The sequence below is a fragment of the Equus asinus genome, chromosome 14 (genome assembly GCF_041296235.1).
Source record: "Equus asinus isolate D_3611 breed Donkey chromosome 14, EquAss-T2T_v2, whole genome shotgun sequence".
NCBI classification, from domain to species: Eukaryota; Metazoa; Chordata; class Mammalia; order Perissodactyla; family Equidae; genus Equus; species Equus asinus.
This window is the reverse complement of record NC_091803.1, coordinates 23912679-23939313: the sequence shown is the minus strand read 5'-3', so window position 1 is coordinate 23939313 and position 26635 is coordinate 23912679. Positions and strand designations below refer to the sequence as shown.

The 26635-nt window shown below is 39.7% G+C and overlaps 1 protein-coding gene across 2 annotated transcripts in view; it reads left to right on the top strand.

The window, feature by feature from the left end:
* NIPSNAP2 (nipsnap homolog 2) overlaps window positions 1-20859 on the top strand; it is a 29843-nt gene extending 8984 nt beyond the window's left edge. Inside the window, exons 2-10 of one of the 2 annotated variants that reach the window (XM_044747754.2) lie at window positions 895-1034; window positions 1116-1161; window positions 4414-4508; window positions 4842-4912; window positions 5939-6079; window positions 6997-7028; window positions 14294-14388; window positions 18483-18566; window positions 19691-20859. In XM_044747754.2, the coding sequence (XP_044603689.1) occupies window positions 895-1034; window positions 1116-1161; window positions 4414-4508; window positions 4842-4912; window positions 5939-6079; window positions 6997-7028; window positions 14294-14388; window positions 18483-18566; window positions 19691-19755 (769 nt within the window). In that variant the 3' untranslated portion in view covers window positions 19756-20859. The remainder of the gene's footprint in view (window positions 1-894; window positions 1035-1115; window positions 1162-4413; window positions 4509-4841; window positions 4913-5938; window positions 6080-6996; window positions 7029-14293; window positions 14389-18482; window positions 18567-19690) is intronic. The other variant, XM_044747755.2, reaches the window with a different exon arrangement.
* Window positions 20860-26635: the final 5776 nt, after the last annotated feature.

Here is a 26635-nt window from a genome sequence, read left to right as displayed (position 1 = left end):
TCTTGATCCTGAGGCTGCCCCGTGGCCAAGTGGTTAAGTTCGCACATTCTGCTTCGTCGGCGCAGGGTTTTACCAGTTCGAATCCTGGGTACGGACATGGCACCGCTCATCAAGCCATGCTGAGGCAGCGTCCCACATGCCACAACTAGAAGGACCCACAACTAAAGATACACAACTATGTACTGGGGGGCTTTGGGGAGAAAAAGGAAAAATAAAATCTTTAAAAAAAAAATCTTGATTCTAAGGTTAGTTTAGAGGTAAAATAATTTTTTTTAAGGAAAGAGTTGACTTCATTTTCCCTGTATATGTCTTTTCACATTTTTTTATTGTGGTAAAATATGTATAACGTAAAATTTGCCATTTTAACCATTTTTAAATGTACAGCCCAGTAGCATTAAGTACGTTGTTGTACAAACATCACCACCATCCATCTCCAGAGCTTTTCCATCTTGCCAAGCTGAAACCCTGAACACATTAAACAATAACTCCTCATTTCCCCACATCAGCTCCTGGCAATGACCAAACTACTTTTTTTCCTTGTGAATTTGATTACTCTGTTTCCATGTATATTTTTTCTATGTCAGAAATTGCTTTGGAGGAGGGAAAAGCACATAGCGGAAATTGCAAAGATAAAGATAAACGTGAGAACTCTTAGAAGAGCCACCAGTTACATCTTTTACACTTCGCTCCTGCTGTTTAGAGTGTGTGTTGTCATAATAGAAAGTGGACATTTTGTGGCATCCCAGGTTCTAGAAGAGTGCCTAGAACAGGTACTCAGGGCATGTCTGCGGAGTGGATTGATGAGTTCATCAAAACGGTGTACTGTGTGACACTGTTTAAAGACATTTTTGTACCTCTGATTAGACTCAAATTTTTATATTTGTTATTCCATAGGAGATTGACATCTTCTGACAACAGACCTCGAGAAGACAGCTGGTTAAAATCCTTATTTGTCCGGAAAGTTGATCCAAGAAAAGATGCTCACTCTAATCTCCTAGCCAAAAAGGAAACAAGCAGTCTATACAAATTACAGTGTGAGTGATAGGTTTGCTATCTTCATAGAGTTGACTTTTTTCCTTTTGTTCATAAGTTTATTGAATTTTCTTTTGTTTCAGTTCACAATGTTAAACCGGAATGCCTAGACGCATACAACAAAATTTGGTGTGTATACCAAACTATCCTTTACTTGGGGAAAAATAGTGCTTTTAATATTTGTTGGTCAGCTAACACTTGACAGCAGAATGACAACTTTCATTCCTCTTCTTAAAGCTGAATGTTCAGAGGCTCTTAAATTGAGCTCTGTATGGGATTACCAAGGACATTTTGATTTTAAGCACTCATATAGCTAAATTATCACATTGGCTATCAGACTTTAGGATGTTACTAGACTCTAAGGTTAGAAGGAACCTTACAAGGCTGTCTAGTCCATCTGCTCTTCTAGTGCTTGAGTCCTTTCTGGAGACCGTCCTGACTGTCCATGCTTAAATACATTCAGACATTCCATCTCTGGACAGGTTTGACCGTTAGGAATTAGAACGCACTTCCCTTTGTCCTCCTTTGTTTCCAGTTTACTCCTAAGTAAAACTGCCATATGAAAGTCCTATAGGTATTTGACTGTAGCTGCCATTTCTTCCCAAGCCTTCCATTTATCAGGATCCAAGTCCCTTCAGTACATTGTCATGTGAAATGAGATCCATATGCTCTTATAGAATTTGTAAACTTTAAGACTGAAGAGAGAAGGGCATCAGTTCTTAAGTTATCGGAAATAGTATTTTAATGATAATGGTGAGCAAATATAATTAAAAAGCAATTTTTACCTTTAATATCTGCTACTTTCATGAGAAAGCAAATGATTTTGTAACTGGAATCAGGATAATTTTCAGAAGCAAAAATCTTGTGTTTTATTTTTGGAGATGGTTCATGAAATGTAACATTAGCATAGGATTCCTTAGCTCAGCACAGTTTTCTTTATTAAAAAATGCTCTAAACAGAACAGATGCTTATTTCTAAATCTTTTCTCAGAAAATGAAATTTTTTTCTCTATCCTGATGTTTCCCTGGATTATCTTTCCTGTCCTGTTTGATCATTTCATCTGTCTCAGATTTCTGTCTATTCATATATCTATTTGGGTGTCTTGCTCTCCCTTCAAACTCAGCATGTGGAATCAACTCGCCCTTCCAACTTCCCTGTGTGTCACTCACCATAGTTTTATTTAACCGTTTCCTTAGTTCTTTGTGATTAGTTAGTCACCAAGGGCTGTGCATTCTTCATTTGACATGTATTTTGGTTCTCTTTGCTTGTCTCCTTCTCCATCTCTGTCTCCCAGCCTGTTGCGCTCCATTTCCAAAGCCTCCTTTCTGACTGCCTTCCTGGGCTCAGAGCTCTAGCTGTACCTCCACGCCCCCCACAATCTATTACAAAAAAGTTTGTCAAATTGATTCACTTGAGTTCTGTTTTCTCTTTCATCATGTTTTTCTTTTCTCTGAAACTTTCAGCAGCTCCCTGTTTCCAGTACATAAAGACTTAACTCCTGCTGGTTTTTAGGGGCCCCAATAATGAGGCCCAACCCATCCAGTTCTGGGTACAAGTACTGCCTACCTTACAACCTCCATTCAGGTAAGGCCAGGGCTTCCAAGAGCAAGTTTGGGGCCCCCCAAAAAGAGAATTGGCTACAAATCCATATATGATTTTGTATTGGTGAAACACCTAGGCCCCTTTCCGGACCCCGCCTGGGTCATCTATACTGGGTTCCTTCTTCCACATTGGTCCTATTCAGGATTGTTTACTTCCTGCTCATGTCATATGGCAAAAAGGAAACTCATGTCCATTTCCCTAACATAATCCATCTTTACCTGTCTCCAGTTGTCACCAATCCCATGTTATTTCTAAACATGTGTTTATGACCCAGTACAATGACACACCATGTATATATTTTTTTTTAAAAGATTGGCAGCTAAGCTAACAACTTGCCAATCTTTTTTTTTTCTTTCTGCTTTTTCTCCCCAAATCCCCCCAGTGTATAGTTGTATATTTTAGTTGTGGGTCCTTCTAGTTGTGGCATGTGGGACACCACCTCAGCGTGGCCTGATGAGTGGTGCCATGTCCACACCCAGGATCCAAACCAGAGAAACCCTGGGCTGCCATAGTGGAGTGCACTAACTTAACCACTCAGCCACGGGGCCGGCCCCCATGTATATTTTTTGAAGAGTGGCATTTACTGTTAAGATCTTAAGAGCAAATGCCACCCTTCAAAGAATACTTATAGTATGGTCATTGTACTGGGTCATAAATACGTGTGGGTTTTCATTTAGTTAGACATAAAGCCATGCTGAGCTTTTCTCTGTTAACTTTTCATATATACCGAGTCCTGGTACCCCAGCATCTGGTGGTGATCACTAGCTTAATATCACTCAATGTCAGCAAATAGTTTGAACAGGTTCTATTTCTGAGCTTTGGTATCCTTTTGCATCTATTGTTGAATCTGTATTGTACTTTTTCATCATAATTTTTCTATTAAAAAAGTGTGCAGGTTTTAGCTTTCCTCTTGGTATGATACAGTTATGCCTCTTCCCTTTGCCTTTCCCCGTACATTTGAATCTGTACCATGGGAAGGTTTCCATAGAACCAAGCTCTGACACCTCCGTTAAATTAATACACTGCCTTGTGTACACTGTCATGGCTTTGCCACTGCTCCTGTACAATCAATGGTAATGGACTAGGTGGTGTGTTCAATATGGGATTATGCTGTAGCTCTCAGATCCCCTCAGCTGGTTGAATTGAGTAGAACCTAATTTATGCTTCATGTTGTATCTTTAATTTGGATTCTGCCACATTGATGCCCTTCGGGACTGTTGGAGTTGGGGTTGCTTCTAGGCTGTGTTTTGTTCTAGCTCTTTCTTCTTCCTCTTTCCTTAAGTCCAACTTGTTCTCTGCCTACTTGTGCTGCTTCTGTTGTTTCCCCTATCTTAAACATTACTTTCTTCTCTTTCTTATTTCTTCCATGTTCTTTTTCTACTATTTCCGATTCTCTCATTCTTCCTATCTTTGGAACCAGCAGAACTTAGCTTTCATAAACATCACTATTCCTAAGTACTTCTTTTTTCTTCTAAAATGGCAAATAGTAGACCCATATTTCCTGGAATCTTGGGACCTTTGTCTCTTCTTTATCATTTTTATCACTAGAGTTTCTTACAGCTGTTCTAGATAGTTGGGGTATCAGAGACCTAAGCTTCTGATAAGTGGAATATTAGAGTACAGTAGAATTTAGCTAAAAGGTTAATTCTGCACATCATTTTATCATAAATATATTCTGAGATCATTTGTTAGAACACAAAGTAAATGGCTTTTTCCATGTGTTGTCCACCTGGTATAATTTTATTGGTTTAATTAGTGTTGCTCTTTCTTCTCTTTAAGTCAAGAGGTGTTGCCAAAGGTTCATGAAGATAAACATTACCCTTGTACTCTGGTGGGGACTTGGAACACGTGGTATGGCGAGCAGGATCAAGCTGGTAGGAAGCAGAAGTCTTTGGAATAAGGACTTCTTCCTTAAGCCTTTATTATAACAACTTAAATAAATAAATTTAATTCTCATTTTTATAATCAGAGCTTTCCAAGTCCCAGTCTAGTTTTATGGTTAGTTTGTCCAGTAATTCGCTGCAAAAACTACTTTTTATTGTTTTTAATGTTTGAATCTATTATGGAAACTTTATGGTGTAACCCGTAGGCCAACACCCAGCACATTGCAGTTTGTACTGTGTTAACATTATTTGTATCTAGAATATTTTCAAGGTAAGAGTATCATGAAACTCTAAGTAAATGTTATCTTTTAAAATATATTTCAGTCCACCTCTGGAGGTATGAAGGAGGCTATCCAGCCCTCACGGAGGTCATGAATAAACTCAGAGAAGATCAGGTAATGATTTTGAAAAGTGTTTACTTATTCAGGTTATTGATATAGTAGATGTTAGTACAGAATTAAATGACTCTTGGGGCTGCCCCTTGGCCGAGTGGTTAAGTTTGCGCGCTCCACTGCGGCGGCCCAGGGTTCAGATCCTGCGCGTGGACGTGGCACTGCTCGTCAGGCCCCGTTGAGGTGGCATCCCACATGCCACAACTAGAAGGACCTGCAACTAAGATATACAACTATGTACAGGGGGGATTTGGGGAGATAAAGCAGAAAAAAAAAATTGGCCACAATTGTTAGCTCAGGTGCCAATCTTTAAAAAAAAAAAAGAAAAGAATTAAATGACTTTTCTGTCATCAGTTTTTGTTAATAAACTGGTTTTTGTAGTAGGAATTTTATTATTTGGATTCTTGAAGTTGTATTAAAACATAAAGTAACCAGTTGTACTACTATTAAAATAATAGCTTTTATTGTAAAAGTCCGTTGTACTTTGAAACTGATAAGCTGGTGCTTTGAAACCGGTAAGTCAGCGTGGTTGACAGTCAGCCCTGGATTACCTAACACACATCTGCTTCAGAAACTGCCAACCACATATTCTTGACCTTGGGCTGACTTTGCTATCCTCCCCCTCCCTTCACTAATAAGTGCATGTTAGTGGAGAAAATTTTAATAGCCATACATTATTAGGAGAGAAAACCTTTTCTTTAGATTCCAAGTCCAAATATAAATGGCTTTTAGATTATCTGATGTCTTGTAGTGTCCATGTTGCCTCTATTAATATGCTGTCAAACACTGTTAGAAGCACCTAAAAACGTAGGAAATTAAATTTATTTATATTGTCATTTAGATAATTAGGATGATCATATAGTTGTCATCTAAACCTAGACATACAAGATGTAAACTGGGACTTTGTCAGGCCAACTGGGCCCTACTCATAATAATATTCTATCATGGGAGGAACAGAAATGTTACTTAAGTAGTGGGTTTATATATAAGTTTTGGATGATTTCATGAACACATTTTTTTCACTCAAAGGAATTTGTGGAATTCCGTAAGGCCAGAAGCAACATGCTTCTCTCTAGGAAGAATCAGCTGCTATTGGAGTTCAGTTTCTGGAATGAGCCTGTCCCACGGTCAGGACCTAATATTTATGAACTCAGATCTTACCAACTCCGAGTAAGTACTAAACATGAGTTAACTGTTCCCTCGTTCTTCTCTGAAGAAGCATGAGCACCCCTAATGCTGACAGTGAAAGTTGAGTGTGTGTGCACTCTGTGACATGTATTTGGCATTACATTTTGATTGGCTTGTTTTCTCCCCCATCCAGTCCTTCTCTTATTTCCTTTTTTTCCTTCTTTCTTTCTCATTCCTTCCCTTCTGCTAAGCTCTTTTGTTTTTTATAATCTTACACATAATGTTTATTATTGGACATTTTTCCTATAGTGTTTCTATTTTTAAGAAGAAGAACCTAAAATACAGGACTAGGTACAATATGTTAGCGTGTATTGTAATTGAACTAGAGCAACTTATAAATGTGACTGTTGAATAAATTATATAACACTGTAAAAGTAAGAGGGAATAATAGTTTATGAGACTTTCTAGATGTTTCCCTACTGACTACTAGAAAGCAAGCTCCAGATAACAACATTGTTAGAAGGAATACATATTAGTAGATCTCAACTGTCTAATACTCACCATTATGCTGGAAAAAAATAAAGTGACGTCCTTGTTAAGTTTACTTAAATTGAATTCTTTTTAAATTTCACAATACAGTCTGAATGGATACCAACAATTGTGACTTCAGTACATTTGGACGATGGGCCTAAGTATGGTTTTGATAACCATGATTGGATGATTTACTCTTACACTGTATATATGTTGTCTTCTCATATGATGCTGTGGGATATTACTCCCACTATGGGATAGGTATGAATACAGTGAATAGTATTATTTTGTTACTTTTTTTATTTGTTAATCTCACATTTTTAAAAGTTAATTTTTAAGTTAGTTTTGTCATTTGATATTTTTTATACTGCTATTCCCATATTTCTTGACAGAAGAACTAACAAACCAAAATCCAAATCTCTTTTCAGCCAGGAACTATGATTGAATGGGGCAATTATTGGTAAGTATATTACCATATGGTGAGTTTCTAAATCTTCTTAATAGATTATTTTAGGCCATAATATTAATTTTAAGAAGAAAATCTGGGGATAACGCCATGATATTTTGTTTGACATTTTTATTATCAAACTTTTTAAACATATGCAAAACTAGAGGGACTAATACCATGGATCCCCCCGCCATCCCCAGTGTTTAGTTTCAGTAATTATCACCACATGGCCAATCTTGCTTAGGTTCAACCCCCAAGCCAGATTATTTGGAAATAACTCTTAGACAATATACCATTTTATCCATAAATATTTTAGTATACATCTCTAAGAGATAAGGACTCTTCTTTTTTTTTTTTTTAACAAAATCCAATGTTACATGAGGTTATTTCATATTCTTGTGTATTATCTTTTCTGAAATACTGCTTTTGTCACATGAATGGAGCAGCTCAATGATACAGTTGGGTTTTTTTTTCTTCTTAGTCTAGGTAGCAAAATACACGTCTTTCCCCAAACTTTCTATAGATTTAGCACAATTGCAGTCAAAATCCCAGCAGGCTTTGGAGATGTACATGACCCCAAATAGCTAAAATAGCCTTGGAAAAGAAGTACAAAGTTAGAAGAATCACACTTCTCAATTTCAGAACTGACTACAAAGCTAGAATAATCGAGACATTATAGTACAGGCATCAGGACAAGCATACAGATCAATGGAATAGAATTAAAAGTCCATAAATAAATTGTCACGCGTATGAGCAGTTGGTTTCCGACAAATGTACTGAGGCAATTCAATGGGGACAGATAGTCTCTCCAACCAAATGTGCTAAGACAACTGGATATCCTTGCAAAAAGATAAATTTAGACACCTACCTCACATTGTATATAAAAAATAACCAAAATTGAACTGTAGACCTAAATGTAAGAGCTAGAATATAAAACTTTTAGAAGAAAACATAGGAGAAAATCTTCTTTTCATAAAAATTAAAAACTTTTGTAATTCAAAGGATATCATCTAAAAAATTAAAAGACAAGTCACAGACTGGGAGAAAGTTTTGCAAATCATCTCTCTGATAACGAGTGTATCCCAAATATATTTTTTAAAAATCCTACTACTAAATAATAAGAAGATAAATAACCCAACTAAAAATGGGCAAAGGACTTGAATAGATAATTCTCCAGAGATATACAGATGGCCCAAAAGCATTTGAAAAGATGCTCAGCATCACTAATCATAAGAGAAATGCAAATCCAAACCAAAGTATTATCTCACACTCTTTAGGATGGCCATTATCAAAAGAACAGGAAATAACAAGTGTTGGCAAAGATACAGAGAAATTGGAACCCTTGTGCACTATTGGTGGGAATGTAAAATGGTGCAGCCGATATGGAAAATAGTACAGCGGTTCCTCAAAACGTTACAATAGAATTGCCATATGATCCAGTAATCCCACTTCTGGGTATATAATTTAGAAGAACTCAAAGCAGCAGCTCAAAGAGATATTTGCACACCCATGATCATCACAGCATTATTCACAGTAGCCAAGAGGTGAAAGCAACCCAAATATCCATCTACAGATGAATGGATAACGAAAATGTGATATATACATATAAGGGAATATTATGCAGCCCTTTAAAAGAAGAAAATCCTGCCACATGCTACAATATGGATGAAACTTGAGAACATCATGCTAAGCAAAATAGCCAGTCACAAAAGAGCAAATATAGTTTGATTCCACTAATACAAAGTATCTAAAGTAGTCAAAATCACAAACGGAAAATGAAAAGGTGGTTGCCAGGGCCTGGGTGGAGTGGAGTTGGCATTTAGTGGGTATAGTGTTTCAACATTGCAAGATGAAAATGTTCTGGAGATCTGTTGCACAACAATGTGAATATTCTTGGCACTACTTTATTGTTTCATAAAACAAAAATATAAATACTATTTTAATAAAAATTCAGTAAAACTAAATTTAATGTTACATGTTATTTACCGTAATAATAAATAAAAATGATAAAATAAAATATATTTTTTTAAAGATTGGCCCTGAGCTAACATCTGTTGCCAATCTTCTTGGTTTTTTTCCTTCTCCCCAAAGCCCCCCAGTACATAGTTGCATATTCTAGTTGTAGGTCCTTCTAGTTCTGCTATGTGGGACGCCGCCTCAGCATGGCTTGGTGAGCAGTGCTAAATCCACACCCAGGATCTGAACCAGTGAAACCCTGGGCTGCTGAAGCGGGGCACACAAACTTAGCCACTTGGCCATGGGGCTGGCCCCAAAAATCATAAAATAAATTTTTAAAGATTTTTTAAATGGGCCAAGAATTTGAATAGACATTTCACCCAAAGAGAGATGTGAATGCCTGATAAGCACGTGAAAAGATGGTCAGTCTCCTTAGTCATTACGGAAATGCAAAGTAAAACCACATTTCATACCCATTAGGGTGGCTGTAACTAAGACAGATAATAACACATGTTGGTGAGGTTGTGGGTAAATTGGTACCCTCATACATTACTGATGAGAATGTAAAATGTTGCAGCCATTTTGGAAAACAGTCTGGCAGTTCCTCAAAATGTAAACATGAAGGTACCATATGACCCAGCAATTCGACTCCGATGTATATACCCAAGAAATGAAAGTGTGTACAGTAAAGTTTGTGCAGAAAGTATGTAAAGTAAGTTTGTATGTACATCCATACAAACTTATGTACGATGATCATAGCATTTGGGGGGAGGGGGAGAGGTTCAAACCATTTTATTGAGGGGCTTTGGGGGAGGGTCAAAAGGCTAGAAAGACAATGAGATTGGACATCCTTGGCCTGGCTGGGTTCCAGCTTCACGTTTTCCCTAATCATAGCATTTTTCATCATAGCCAAAAAGGTGGAGATAACCTAAATGCCCATCAGTGGCTGAATGAATAGACTTGGTATATCCATGTAATGGAATACTTTTCAGCAATGAAAAGGAATAAACTACTGATACATGCTACAAATGTGGATTAACCTCAAAAACATGCAATATAAAAGAGCCTAATACAAAGGAGCACATATACTGTGATTCCATTTGTATGAAATGTCCAGAAAAGACAAATCTATAGAGATGGAAAGATTAGTGTTTGCCTGGGACTAGAGGCACAAATGGATTGTGGTGATGGTAGCACAGGTCTGTAAATGAGTAAAAATGGAATTGTACACTTAAGTGAATTTTATGGTATGTAAGATATACCTCAATAAAGCTGCTAATGACATGACTAAAGAGAATTTATACCACAAATCCAAGAATTATTCAAAATGAAGAAATCGATTAGTATAGCACATACAATCAAGGCTGGAATAGGTGTCTTAACACACACGCTTTCTGAAGGTGCCTGACCCCTGCACGCCCGTGCACATCACCTCCATGCCTCTATTAGAGCACTTCTCACACACCCCAGGGGAGCCTTCGGTTTCCAGTTCTATGACTAACTACCAGGTCTGGCACATCCTGGGTGGTAGTAAATGTTAAATGGATGGTAGAAAATAGTGGTTACATAAAAAAAACAAGGTCAGTTGTAGTGGCCAAAATTGTAAACAACCTGTGTGCCTTAGGGGAATAGATTATAGTACTTTCATGCAGTGGAGTCTAATGCGGTTAAAGTAAAACGTCTGCACGTGGATAAATCTTGAAAACACCAAGTTGAGGAGAAAGAGCTGGTTAAAGAATATGTACAACGTGTTGTCTCTTACGTACATTTTTTTTTTTTTAAGATTGGCACCTGGGCTAACAACTGTTGCCAGTCTTTTTTTTTTTTTTTTCTGCTTTATCCCAAACCCCCCCTGTACATAGTTGTATATCTTAGTTGCAAGTCCTTCTAGTTGTAGGATGTGGGACGCCGCCTCAACGTGGCCTAACAAGCAGTGCCATGTCTGCGCCCAGGATCCAAACCCTGGGCCACCGCAGCGGAGTGCGTGAACTTAACCACTTGGCCACGGAGCTGGCCCTCTTACGTAAATTTTAAAAAGATGTAAGAAGAGAGTTCTATAAACAGGTTATGTATAACAAGAGTTATATAAAAAGATATAACTACTTTTCATGGATACATACATACAAAGTAGAAATATGAAGCATGGACAGGAAGACTTGAGAGCTAACTGTTTCCAAAGAGTGGTGACGGATGGGGGGATAGGAAAAGATTTGAGGCGACTCTGAAGTATTCATGCTTTAAACATTTAAGTGATTAGAATGTTTGGAATATTTCATAAGTAAAAGAAAATTTAAAAATCATAATGTGTGTTCAGAAGGCATTTGATAAGATTCTACACCAGTTTTATTAGACACTAATTCTTAATGAAAAACATTTTAAAAATTGGTAATAGAGTATATTTTATTTAAATCAGAGGTTGACAAACTTTTCTGTAAAGGACCAGATAGTAAATATTTTAAGCTCTGAACCATGCTGTGTCTGTTTATTTAACTCTGCTATTTTAGTGCAAAAGCAAACATGGGCAATTTGTAAACGAATGCGCGTGGCTATGTTCCCACAAAACTTTACTTATGGACAATGAAATTTGAATTTTATGGCTTTCATGTGTCATGAGATATTCCTTGTTTTGATTTTTTTTTCAAGCATTTAAAAATGTAAAAACCATTCTTAGTCCCTGAGCCATAAAAGCATGCAACAGAGGATGCGATTCAGTCTGAGGGCCAGAGTTTGCTGGCCCTGATTTAAATGACGAAACTTATTTTCCCCATTTTAACGGCTACATTAAACTCAATGGTAAAACACAGGAAGCATGCTCATTACCATTATAACAAAATACCAACTTTCACCATTATAATTTTCTATTCTTTTTGGAAATCCTATTGTAATAGAAAAAACCAAAAGATATAATAAGATAAAGTCTCAGTAATTAAGAGGGATACAAGAATAGATTATTGGCCCTTGGTCAGCTATTGACTCTTGGTTTCTTTATCTTTAAATGAGAACCTATGACTTTTTACTTACTTTCAATTTATATATGTTCTTTTTTCAGTTAGGAAATTTCTTGCTTTGGACTAGATAATTTCTAAGACCTATCTGCAAAATATAGTTTTGTGATCTTTATTTGTAATGAATCTTTTCCTTCTTGGTGATCATAGGCTAAATAATTCAAGTTAGAATTTCTTTTAATTAGAAAACTGAGAAATGCGTATTTGATTGTATACTATTATTATAGGTACCATCTTATTAAGGGATTTTTATAGTTGGGGGGGTGCTTATAGATGTAGTAATTTAGTTGCCCACAGAATAGGATCACTCAGCAGCTCTGTTTTTGCAGGTTACTAATTAAGACTTGCCCAGCATGGATCCACAAGGAAGTACTGAAGTGATTCTTTAGTTATTTTAAAAATTATTTATAAAGCCAGTTCAGCATTCAATTTATATTTTGGCACATAGGTAACTATTTAAGATGGTGATCTCCTCTTCAGTACATGCTTCTGATTATTACCAGGCTAAGGCAAGTATGTTTTCTTTGCCTACTCTAACTGAATGAGAAAAATTCAGAATGAAATGAATTATCCTAAATATTTATCACTATCAATGAAAGACAGTTTTTTCCCCTTCTGAGTAGAGTTAGAATGCACATTAAAGTGATTTATTTAATTTCAGTAATTTACCAATCAGATTTGTAATTTTTGTGAAGATATTGATCACTTAATTCTAAATCTAAGGTTAAAAAATTTACTGTCATTTTGGGGTAACCCAAGAGGGCAATAGCAAGAGATCCCTCCTTCACCCAAGAACCCAAAACCTTAGGTTAGCCGTGTGCAGCTGAGTGCATGGAGGATGAGAGCTGAGGTGTACGAAGTGATCTGAGGGAGACTAGCTCCCTCACTCCCGAAGCAGGGTGCCCTTGCTCTGATTCCATACCCACCTTTGTGATATTCTAATTCAGTTGCTATGAAGTTGGCCTCCAGGAAGAGAATGTATAGTCAAGCCCACTCAGATCTTTTGTCCCTTGAGAGTTCTGTCTCTCACTATAGATGTCAACTCGGCCCCTGTTGTAACACACTTTGACCAGAGCCTGGGCAGTGTTGATTCCAATTTACTGCATAATCTGGGTGTGGAGTCTCTTGAGAGACTCCAGCTGTGCTGCTCCTGGTAACTTCCTGTCGCTTCCTCCATTTTCAACTTTTATTCCAGGAAACTGTTTTTAGAAAAATATCTACATTTTAAAAATATTTTCAGGATTTCAGATGCATCACTAAATAGAAAAATAAAGTACCTGGTGCAAATATGAAAGAAGGTGTTTAGAGAGCTGATACCTTTTGCAGCAGGAAATCTTGAAAAGTTTGTGCCAATTTATAACCAATTTAACCACAATTTCATGTTACATGCATAGACATAATATATGTACACACTTTTGTCCACACATATACATAATAAATGTCATTTGGCACTTATTTTCCTAATGGTTTGCTCTGGTAAAAAAAAAAAAAAAAGGAGGCAGCTCCAGTGTTGATAGTGATGGTGGTGATGGTGTGTCGCCAGGAAGCTCTGCTTTCGTGGTTCTCCCAGATGCTGTCCAGGAGGTTGCAGAATGCCTCTTAGAGTTCACAAAGCTCACGTGTTTCTCAGAATTCACTGTCTGCAACTGCTTTGAAGGTGTGCTCCCTCCGTCTCTGTTTTAAGCCTCATTCTTGAGGGGTGGTCCCTGTCTTGGATAGAGGACCTGTGGCGTCTTGGATGGTCTAGTATCCAGGTTTCCCTCACTTTCCCTCAGCATGCTCTTGGAGGTGCAATTCTCTTTTTCCTTCTCCCCAAAGCCCCCGCCGTACATAGTTGTATATTCCAGTTGTAGGTCCCTCTGGTTGTGCTGTGTGGGACGCCGCCTCAGCATGACTTCATGAGCAATGCTAGGTCCACTCCCAGGATCCAAACCAGTGAAACCCTGGGCATCGAAGCAGAGCACACGAACTTAACCACTCGGCCACCGGCCAGCCCCAGAAGCAATTCTTTTTAAGTTGACTGGTCCTATCCTCTGCCAATTTTCTTTATGTCAAGAATCAGCAGGGCAACCATGTATCCTCACGTTTTTATTTTAATAGCCAACGTTACTTACTGTCTACTCACAAAAATGACTAGTATAGCTACAGAAAGGTATATTTACATCTTATATACCTTAAAATAACTTTTTATTGCATTTGATAATTAAAAAACAATTAGTCTTCATTCTGAACAGCTTGCTCTGAATATGGAGAAAATTTACTAACTCTTTTTAACATACCTAATTCAACATCTGAACATTGTTTTATTTCTTACAGGGCTCGTGCAATTCGCTTCAGACAGGACAGTAATGAGGCAGTTGGAGGATTCTTCTCTCAGATTGGGCAGCTATATATGGTGCATCATCTTTGGGGTATGTAGTTTTTTCCCTTCAGTTTTGTGTTACTGGGATTTCAGAGTTGATGACTAAATAAGTTGTCCTAGGCAGTAAAGCATGTCTCAATTCAGTAACCTCAAACACTGTAGCAAATCCAGTGGCAGGTAAGTGCTGGGCTAGCCCTAGATTCATGGGACATGAGTAAGCTGATCGTGCAGGTGGGGATAATGGTGAAAGGAATGAGAAGTGAAGCAAGCAACCATGGGAGAGGGAAGACGGTAAAGCTGCTGAGTGCCTTTCACAGAGTGGTCCCAACCTCCCTTTGTAGCCACTTCCCGTTGCTCCCTCAGAGACAGTCCTGCATTTTACCCAAAGGAGCAGCTCCCCGCATGCACACTAGGCCTCCCTTGGGTCTGGTTCCATCATCCCGGAGGCCATTCCCCTCTCGCCTTTTCCATCCCACCCACTTTGGTTCAGCACCATCTTTGGTGTCTTTCAGGGCCTAACTCACATGTTCCCCTTCCCCAAAGGGGAACGTCTCTCTGCTCCTGAGCCTCCCAGAGCCCAGTGTGTGGATTATCACAGTTGTGGCTATTTGCTTCTGTCTCCCTGCTGGAACAGGAACTGGGTCTCAGTAATAGCTTGGTACATTCTGGGCACATTTGTAAATGGTTATTAAAGTTAAAAAAATGAAAAGTATAACTCATTTCCAGACCATTATCAGTTAACTGAGGTATTGGTTTGACCTGTTTGGTCCTATCAAGTGTTGCACCCTGTCTGCTTGCTGTGTTAGCAAGGCAGGCTTACAAACATAAGGTGACAAGTCTAATGAGGGATAAAGCAAACACGAACGACATGCCACAAGACAGCATGTGATCAGTAACATGGGGAGTTACATTCAGGGTACTCCTAACACTTAAAGGGATATAAAGTTACATGTATTAGGGGAAATCACTAAAAGGTGGAATATGAGCTAGACTTCAGGATCTAGATGGGGTTGACAGGTAAAGGTGGGAAGGAAGGGCTGGAACAGTGATGGAGATCTGAGAAATCATAAAAAGTGCTCAGAAAAGTACAAATAGTGCACACTTGCTAAATGGAAGGTTATCTGCCAGGGACCTAAGTCTGAAGGGTAAGCTGAGGCATGAAAAGCTGTTTTACATTGTGCTTCTGGAAGCCTCCCTGCAGACCCTCAGGTCTGGGGAGGAGACCGCCGTCCTGCCCCTGCCAATCACTGCTTCAGCTAGGTGCTCGTCTCAGCTGCAGACGCTGGGCTCCTCTGGCATTTAAGAGATGGAAGACCTTACACCAAATGATAAATACCACACATAACCCTCAGCCGCCCAGAACGTCAAGGGCAGCCTTGTCCTAGGGAGCTTAGTTTTCTAGCTAGCTGAGATTTGACCTCATAAGTATCAGTGTTTTTAAATGTAGTAGATTTGGAAACAAATCTCTAAAAAATGTCTTCTGTGTCTTTGCCTTTTGAGATTATACTAAATGTAATTTAACCTTTATGGGTTTGAGGTAGGGGTGAAGTAGATTCTATTATTTTTCAAATAGTGTAGATGGTCTCTCCAGGGGATACAAACTGAAAAGTCAGACCTCTCCTTTTCTCGCCCCTTCCTTTCAGCCTGGAGAGGCCACTGAGGGCATCTCCTGCACGCCTTCCCAGACATCCTCTGTACATGAGTGAGCACAGGGACTTGGTAGGCCAGGATCACCACATGCTTTGGCTCATAGGTGGAGGTCAAGCCATGCATACGCTCTGTTCACATGAGAGCCTACAGCACATCTGGATAGGGACTGCCAGGTGTAGCAGCCTGGAATTGCAGCCAGGCAGGCACCAGGAGGTGTGAGTGGCAGAGCTCTGACAGAGGGTGTGTGGAGTACAGGGCAGAGCCCTTAACTCTGCCCCATGGAGAGGACGTGAGGCTTCACACAGCAACAGCAAGATGAGGAGGAGTCCTCTAAGATCCTCCTCCATGCGGAGACGCAGAAGCCAGGAACAACGTGGTGATTTGGCATCTGAGAGTAGCTACATTGCAGCATGTGTCTTTTCTTAGCCAGTGCCCTTCTCCACTTTGTTGTCCCCGGTCAGTGTCCCAGATGTCCACTGCCTACTTCCTACTTTATAGGAAAAATTATTAGGATATGCAGAGATGAATTCTCACTTGCCTGCCCCTAAAACTTACCCTCACTTTTCCCTATATTTTAGAGAAACAGAACCAACATCTATTGAGCACCTCCATTGTGTTGGTTATTTTACTCATCATTCTCTTTAATCCTTACAACCGCACACCACAAATGAGATACCTGTGACTCATAGATGGTAAATCAATTACCCAGAACCCACAGCTATTCAGTAACTTAGCCAGGCTTGGACCTCGGCACAGTTTGGCTTCAAAGGAGGTCTTTCCACAACACTGCACCCGTTCCTTTCCCCCTTGCGCTTGATGCCATCCCTCCCCTCCCCTCCAGGCCTTGCTCCATCCATTTGCTCCACCACCACCCCATCTGTGGGCTCCTTCCCTCAGCATGAATATGCTCAAGTGCTGCCCATCTTTAAAAGCCTCCCGAAACCCAAATGTCCACTGATGGATGAACAGATAAACAATGTGTGGTATGTACATATATAACAGAACATTATTCAGCCATAAAAAGGGATGAAATTCCAATACATACTACAACATGGGTGAACCTTGAAAACATTATACTGATTGAAATAAGCCACACACAAAAGGACAAATTGTGTGATTCCGCTTATATGAAGTACCTTGATTAGGCAAATTCAGAGAGACATAATACAGAAGAGAGGTTACCAGGGGCTGGGCAACGGGAGCAATGGGGAGTTATTGTTCAGTGGATAAGAGTTGTAATTTGGGATGATGAAAAAGCTTCAGAGTTGGATGGTAATGATGGTGGCACAGTGTCAATGTACGTAATGCCACTGAATTTAATACCTTTAAAAACGGTTAAAATAGTAGATTTTATGTATATTTTACAATAAAAAAATTTTTAATTATGAAAATTTAAAATTAAAAAAAGAATGCAGGCCTCTCCAACCTGTGTCCTACTAGGGGGCTCATACAGTGCACTAGTTAGGCACCTGACCTCTGTGAGAAGCTGCTGCTTGTCACATGAAGGTTAACTTTTTTCCTGTGCTGGTGAGAGGTAAAAGTTTTCTTTTTCCTTCTATTTTTCAGCATCTTCAAAATTTTATGTAATATATGTATACTCCATTCCTACTAGAGGGACATTTTGTCATTAGATGGTTAAATCACTAAGCCTACAAGGGTAGGTCTTCTCATAGGAAGAAGTAAGTCACTTAGAGAAAAGGCGTGTGTCCCAAAACAGAAACTGGAACTGAGGGAGGGAGTCCTGGGTGATCTTTTAGTCTTGACTGACCAATACCAACACCACTTCGAGATGCCTAGGAGGTATTTCCCTGGTAAGTAGTTGGAAGGATCTTGCCCACGTTGGGAATCAGAAACCAAGGCACCCAAATGAGATAGCTGTGAATTGTACCACATGACACCGAGGACTCTGATGCCTTCGACCCTGCTCGTCCTTCCACCTGGAGTGTCTTTCTGTCTGTTGCTCTCGGTCAGTGACTTTCTTTTCAACCTTCCAGGCAGCTGTCCCTGGTCTCCTCCCTGTTCTCCTTGTGGACTCTGTTCTGGAGGATACCACAGTTCTCAGCAGGGGTTGACCTTGCCTTTACCTGTCTTTTTGTTCTCCACCGCATTGAACACAGTCTCTCACCCAGATCGTTGTAGTACTTCATAAATGTTGAGCAAACTTGAATCTAATATTGCTCACCTATAGTCTGACAGTTCCTGGTTAGGAATTTAACATATTATTAAAGAGGTTCACTTGGTTTGTAAAGGTATGTCTTGGAACCACTAGACTGTAAAACTTAAGAGCAGATTGTTTTGCTTCCCCCACAAAGCCTAACGTAATTTTGCTCAGAATAACCAGCTCACAGTGATCCAAGCTTAGTACTAAATTCCTGAAGTAGTCTCTTTGAGAAAACTAGACAAGCAGGTGAATCAATACTTACTGGATATACTAGTGGAATGTAGGGCATTATGTTTGGTTTAAGTCTTGCTTCTTCTCTGGTTATTTTTAAGCTTACAAGGATCTTCAGATCAGGGAAGATATACGAAATGCAGCATGGCATAAACATGGCTGGGAAGAACTGGTGTATTATACAGGTAATGTTTTAACAGGCATAAAACATTTCATTCTTCCTGTCTTATGGTTTTATGTTCCTTCACCCTGAAGCTAATATGTGTATAAAAATACAGTATGTTGCTCTAGGATGGTGAATTTTAAGGTTGGGGGGATGGAGAATTAGTCAGATTTTTCTTTACCAGTTACAGATTTTTTTTCAATAAAGAATATTCATTCTTTCAACCGTATATGTTGCCTTGTACAGTTTTGACACTCTTGTATGTTGTAAATTTTACATCATTACCCTTTTTTGTACATTTATATATTGTCTGAAAATTTATTACACCAATAAATTTTTTTCTAAGCTTTCCCTTTCTCATCAAAATTGTCCATTCCCAAAAACATTACAATTTAATACAGCAATTAAGAAGTAATTTTGAAAACTTATTTGATATTTAAACTTTCCATATGTACATGTGTATGCATGTATACAGACATGTATACCTATACATGTGTGTATACATACATATATGCTGTGAAATCCTGGTTGCTTGACTTTAATAAGAAAACAAGAAATTGGGCTGAATACAACCCAGTGATGCCAGCACATGTAATAAGTACCAACCATGTTGCATGTCAAGTACATTTAAGCCCATATACCACCAAGAAAATCAAAGAGTAATTTGTTCTAGAAAATGAGTATTATCTTTTATTTCAAAAAAACCATATAATTGCACGTGACTTTACTGCTTATTCTTACACTTTCGTCAGTTCCCAGAGGAATGTTTTAACTCAGCAGTGACAGTTTTGCAAGTACAGTGTATCTTGTCCCTTTATACAGGATACAGTCAAAGGCAGTATTAGTTGATTTTATATAAATTTATTTTAGTTGAAGGAACCTTTGGAGAAAGCACCATTTTTCTCACAATATGGACTTCCCTAATTTCCTGCAAATGAAACATGTCTACAGACAGAATCTGTTTTAATTTTAATAACATCTTATAGGAAGTCAGCTTGTATATCTCTGAGCTCAGTCCTATGTTTTCCAATACTCTATTCTGATTTCAAGCAGCACATTCTCAGCAACCTGTTTGTTCCTTTGTACTTACCATGATCTGTTTGTTTAGAAAAGAACAAGCACAGTAATCTTGATCCTTGTTTTCAGTCCCACTTATTCAAGAAATGGAATCCAGAATCATGATCCCACTGAAGACCTCGCCCCTCCAATAAAGCTACAGAATTTAGATGTGCCTACACAAATTTATGTGACAAGTATTTGTCATAAATTAATTTTAATTGTATATCAAGTGAAAAAGAAACACTGAAGTGGAAACTGCTGTATATAGCTTGTGAGAGACCTCTTTTCTTTAAAATTTACATAATCACAGGAAAGGAAACTATTACAGTCTGGCTGATGATATAACAGTGCTCTGTAGTCCTCTCTGAAACATCCCTCTGTTTGCTGAATATACCTTATAGTACCGAACTGCCCCTCCCCACTCTCTGGGAAAGGAGGGCCCAAATTAAAACTGGAATCATTTCCAAATGAGAATCTAACCGTGAAGAGAAAGCTAGCCATTCTTTATAAAAAGCAAATCTGTTTTATAATTACAGATTTTTAGACAAACTTCTTGTATCAGGAAGAAATACAAATTTTGTGATGTTTCTCTAGCAGTTTTTCTGAGTCTCAGACTAGGAGCAAATTATGAATGTACCCAGTACCTGAAAATGTTTTAATTCACTCTCATTTTTGACCAGTTGGCATAGTAAACAATAGGTCATTACTAAGCTGGTAGTGGTTGCCAAGGTACATGTAATCAGTAATGAATGCACTCTTTACATAGTGTGTTGTAATGTCTCCACATGAAGGAAAAAATGGCTTGAACCTGTGTATCATATGTGATTTTGAAATTAGCAGCTTGAATAGCACTAATTTTTATTTGTAATATTTTTCTATAACAAAATGAGTAGAACTAGGAAAAGAGGTTTTATTTTGTAAACAATCATTTGTGACCTCAGATATTCTCTAGTTAATATTTTAATAAGCCCACAGCAGATTCTTCCAAGAGAGGGGTGGTGCATGTTGAGATTTAAATTGGCATAAAGCTGCATACTTTGTCTAGCTGTTTTATTTTTTTAATATAGTGTGCCAATTTTGTGACTATAATCATGTGAAAGTCCTGTTAAAATGAAAAATTGTCTGACCCCCAAATTAAAGAATTTATGTGTAAAATAAAGCATGAATAAATCTCATATGAAACGTCAAACTTTTACATGTGAATGGTTTTCTCCAAGAACATATATCAGTGAATAAAATCTTAATTTCACATATTACATGTTTGCAATCTTTTTTTATGAACTTGTGCTGAGAATGACCCTGTCACTCTTGAAAAATAGCTTGTCCCAGTTCAGTGGGCATATGTGAGTCTACAGAATAAAATATTAAAGAAGCTCATCAGCCTCTCCCTCTGGCCGGTTGGTAGGATGTTGATGGGGAGTGAGAGTTTGCGTCCCATGCGTGGTGTCTTGGTGTCTGGGCTGCTGGCAGAAGAACAGGCTCTTCGAAGCCCAGGCTCTGCTCCTTGAGGAGGTACTTAACGCTCTCTGGTGTTGGGTGCCTTCATCTATACAATGAGGAGCTTGAATCCAGTGACCTTTAAGGCCCCTTCAGCTCTGAATTTTTGTAACTAGCTCTTATTGGTGCCAGGGGAAACAGCAGAAGAGAGGGTTTAGCAAGCTCTAGCATAGAGAACCTGCATTTTATCACCAGCAATTCTACTGATGAGACGCTCAGAGCATGTTTGTAGGATGTGAATGAAAGAACTATTTATATGAAACTGCTTTCTAAACTACTGAAAGAAAAATGGTAGAATTGTTTTATTAGTAAAGGTAATTAGCTATTCAGAACTGAAAAAAAAATTGCTGGGAACAGAGGAAATTTTCACTTACAAATTCTGTGGACTTATAAATGAAATGAACCCTGCAGAAGTCGGGAATCTTCTATCATTCACTGGTGTGTTAGGGTTCTCCAGAGAAACAGAATCAATAAGATATCTAGATAGAGATACATATAAGAGATTTGTTATAAAAATTGGCCAACACGGTTATGGAAGCCAAGAACTCCCACAATCAGCCATACGCAAGCGGGAGAACCAAGGAAACCAATGGTATAATTCTATCCAAGTGCAAAGGCCTGAGAATCAGGGAAGCCAGTGGTGTAACTCCCAGTCCAAAGTCAAAGGCCCAAGAACCAGGAGCTCCAGTGTCTTTAGAGCAAGATAGATGTCCCAGCTCAAGCAGAAAGAACGAATTCACCCTTCCTTGGCCTTTTTGTTCCATTCGGGCTCCCAACAGATTGGATGATGCCTGCCTGCTTTGGGGAGGGTGGATCTCTTTACTCAGTCTATTGAATCAAATGCTAATCTTCCAGAAACACCTTCACAGACACACAGAGAAATGTTTTACCAGCTATCTGGGCATCCCTTAGGCCAGTCCAGTTGACACATAAAATTAACCATCACAACTGGGCTCAGGGGCCTCCCCAAATTGCCTCATCGACCCAACTCCCTGTTCACAGGCCACTCCATGTCTGGCGAGCAATAGAGTGTCCAGGTGCCAGATAGAATATGGAAGAATGATGTTTTCTTTTAGAAATAGCTTCTCTTTTTGTCTTGCTTTCTTAAAGGATCATTATGTTCAGAAAAGTATAGAGCAGTAAACTGACTTTCAAAAGTGGAGTTCTTTCAGAATACACCCTACTCTCAGAGAAGGAATTTGTGTCCTGATTAAGTCATTGCATTTCACAAGCCTGCCTAACTCACACTGGACTTGAGTCTTCATTCAATTCAGCAAATACTGCGCTTCTGCTCTGTGCCAAGCACCAGGCACTTGGAATAGCAACATGAACAAAGTATGATCCCCTGCCCTTGTGAAGCTTACAATCCAGTGAGAGGAGACTGGCAATTAAAATATGAAAAATTATAAGTGTCATGGTGTGGTAGAAGTTGATAAATGCTATAGGAGCAGAAGGTGGAACAGGGTAATAGAAATCAGGTACCTAAGGGTGGGCTGGGAGGGGCAGGACATAGTATCAAATATGCCTGGTCAGAGTCGGCCTCACTGAAAAGCTGAGCTTTATGCAAAAAATTGAAGGACGCGAGGAAGTTAGCCAGTCTTAGGGAGGAAATCCCTCCATTCTAAGGGATTGGCTACAGCACAGGCCCTAAGGCAGGGTCATGTCTGGTGTGCTCTAGAGCAGCGGAGCCCACTGGCTAGAACAGATGACAGGGAGAGCTTGATGGGAGGAGTCAGAGAGGTCACGGGGCTGGATGAAGAAGGGTGTTGGAGGCCATTGGAAGGACGTTGGCTTTTACTCTCAGGTGGGATCCACTGGAAAGTTTTGAGCAGAGGAAGAGCATGATCTGACTTGCATTTTAAATGATGGCTTAGACTAGTCGTAGCAGTGGGAAGTAGGGAGAATGGTCAGATTCTAAATGTATTTTGACAGCAAAGCCAACACAGTTTCCTGAATGATTAACTGAAGTGTACAGGAAAGAGAAAAATCAAAAGTGACTTAAGTTTTCAGCCTCAGCAACTGGAAGGATAAGGAAGGCTGTAGATGGAACAGATTTGGGGGAATAGAGATCAGGAATGCTGTTTTGCTCAAACTGAGTTAGAGATGTCTATGCAGATATCCAGGTGGAGATGTCAGGTAGGTAGTTGGGTATATAAGTCTGAACTTCAGGAGAGCTGTCTGGCCTGGAGATAACATATTTATGAATTATCTGCATATAGAATTTAAAGTCATATGAGGAGTGAGTGTAGATAAAGAGGACCAGGGTGAAGAGGAACCAGGAAGGGAGAGTGAGAAACCACTAGGGAAATAGGAAGAAGCTCCAGGAAGTGGGATGTCATGAAAGCCAAGTGAGGAATGTCCATTAAGGATGAGACCATGGGGCCGGCCCGGTGGTGCAGCGGTTAAGTTCGCACGTTCCGCTTCTCAGCAGCCCGGGGTTTGCTGGTTCGGATCCCGGGTACAGACATGGCACCGCTTGGCAGCCATGCTGTGGTAGGCGTCCCACATATAAAGCAGAGGAAAATGGGCATGGATGTTAGCTCAGAGCCAGGCTTCCTCAGCAAAAAGAGGTGGACTGGCTGTAGTTAGCTGAGGGCTAATCTTCCTCAAAAAAAACAAAAAAAAGGATGAGACCACCTGTGTCAAATGCTGCTGCGAGCTTGGGTTAGATGAGGTCTGAAAACTGATCCTTAATTTAGCAACATGGTGGTCACTTGGTGACTTTTGACAAGAACATTCTATTATTAAGCTAATTTACCAAATTATTACTTTATTGTAGGAATTCCTGCCCAATTTGTCAAATCCTCTTATTACACCCCCATAAAACAAACTGTATTATTTTTTCCCCACTATTAATTTTCATTGGCAATATTCAAAACCTCCAAACTCATTTTCCATTCATTGGGTATAAATCTGGTGAATATTACTTATACAAGCCAACTCATTTTTAATTATCATTCCTGTGATATCACGCCTTTTTTTTTTTTTTTTTTGAGGAAGATTAGCCCTGAGCTAACTGCTGCCGATCCTCCTCTTTTTGCTGAGGAGGACTGGCCCTGAGCTAACATCGTGCCTATCCTCCTCCACTTTATATGTGGGACGCCTACCGCAGCATGGCTTTTGCCGAGCAGTGCCATGTCTGCACCCAGGATCTGAACCAGTGAACCCCGGGCCACCGAAGCGAAACGTGTGCACTTAACCACAGCGCCACCGGGCCAGCCCCCTCCTATTTTTTAAAAGCCCTCTTGGACTCACACTTTGCTCTCCTCCAAACTAGCACTTGATAGAACGTGCTTCTTTTCCCTTATTCTCACACCTGCCTGTGAAAGATCCTTTTCTTCAGTTCTACATTATACTTCTTTATTTCTTATTTATACTTTCAGTTTCTGGCTGGGACATAGTAGATGTTCAATAATGTGCTTGATGAATCTATAGAGAGAAGGAGGAAGTAAAAGAAGGAGAAAGAGAGAAAAGGAAGGAAGGAAGAGAGAAAGTATGGCAAATGTCACTTCTAATTAGAAGATACATTTTGAAAGCAGGGCAGGTCTTTATTCATACTATTTTGGATGCAAATTCTAGAAATGATTTTGAAATTATTTTGATATGCCTGGATAAGCTCAGTAAAAACAATTCAAAAGGAGGACAGTAAACATAGAAATATGTTCAGAGTTGGAAAATGTGATCAGCAAAGTACTGAATAGTCCTCTATTAACTAACACTAAAATTGGTACTTTTTCCAGAGTTCAGTGACACTAAAAAAAATCACTAGAATTTTTTGCAAAACAGGCCTTCCATGTTAGGGACTAAAATTTCATCTACAGTCTTAATATATGTTGACACTGTGATCACATATAAGTATTAGCTTAGGGTGGGTTCTCCTAACCCCAATAAATTGTTAATTCTTTAGTAACAGAGAGCTGGGCCTGGGTCCCAGCGCTGAATGTAACCTCATAGTAGTCATTAACTTTTTTGTTTCCCATCTATTAAAGAGAGGACAGCGATACCTATACTGTGGACCTCAGGGTTGTGAGAATCACATGAGGAGACATGTGAAAACACCCTGGAAAATGTGTAAAGACGTAGTGTGACTTGTGGTCAGATCACTCCCCAAATTTTCTCAACATGATCATAAAGATTCTGAGGATCACAGAGGCAAAAGCCCTCATGCTTGTGCCATCACTTACTGAGGCCAACCACCTGAATCTCTGGAATCTCCTGTTACACTCCTGCCCCAGGTCTGGAATGCCGTCCCCTGCTCTTGGGAAGGGCAGCAAGTGGGCCTCCCCAGGTGTCCTGGAGAAACACTTGTCTTCAGCAGGAGAGAGAGAGAAGAACCATTAGAGCAGCAGTCAAACCAGAGGAGAAGGGGGTGGGAGTAGGGTATGAAGGCCGGACGGTTGTCCTGTTTGTTTTTTCAGGCATATAAAAGCTTTGAGGGAGAGGTTGGAGAGGTTGGAGAGGCAAAATGGCGGGGTGAGCTGACCCGGGACTCTCCCCTCCAAAGTACAATAAAGGACTGAAAAAAAAAACACCTGAATTTCAGCTAATGAACCTAATGCCAGGACTCAGAGACCTACAGTATCAAAAGACAGAAGACGGAGCCCCTACTGCCCGCCTCAGAGGAGCTGGATCGGGGTAAGAGAGAACATCGCTCCATCCCCTAGAAACTGGGATCGCCGCCTGGGTCCGGGAAGGAGCAGGGGAGGAGCCGCGCGACAAGGTGATCATCCAGGACTCCTGCCGCCGGTACAGTGGAAACCCGCTGACCGGGGAAAGCCTCCGTGCATGGGGACACCATAAACGCGGGGCGGGAGACCAGAGAACAGACGTGATCGAATCCAGATCGGTGTGCGAGAGAAACCGTGCCCGCGCCCGCCCCCGCCCCGGCAAAGCGCACTGGGCACTGACATCTTGCCTGAAGGCAGAGAGCTCAGAACACGCAGCTCTCGACCCCCATCTAGTGGCAACAGGCGGTAACTGCAACCGAATTCTACCACCATGCGAAAAAACCGCTCCTCTACCATCCAGCAATTTACAAAAGCCCCAGACCAGAAGGAAAACAATAAAAACATAGAATTAAGTCCTGAGGACTTGGAATTAGGTAAACTAAGTGATAATGAGTTCAGAGCAGCTATAATAAAAAAACTCAATGACGTAGAGAGAAAGATAGAGAAACAAGCCGAGTTCTGGAGTTACTTCACAAAAGAGAATGAAATCATAAAGAAGAATCAAACAGAATTACTAGAGATGAAAAACACAATGGACCAGATAAAACAGAATACGGATTCCCTGAATGCCTGTGTAGACACCATAGAAGAGCAAATTAACATAATTGAAGATAGACAGGCTGAATGGCTCCAGACAGAGGAAGAAAGAGAACTAAGGATTAAAAGGAATGAGGAAAGTATTAGAGAGATAGAAGATTCAATGAGGAGAAAGAATTTAAGGATCATAGGAATTCCCGAGAACGTAGAAAAGGAAAATGGAGCAGAAAGTGTGCTTAATGAAATTATAGAAGAGAACTTCCCAAATCTA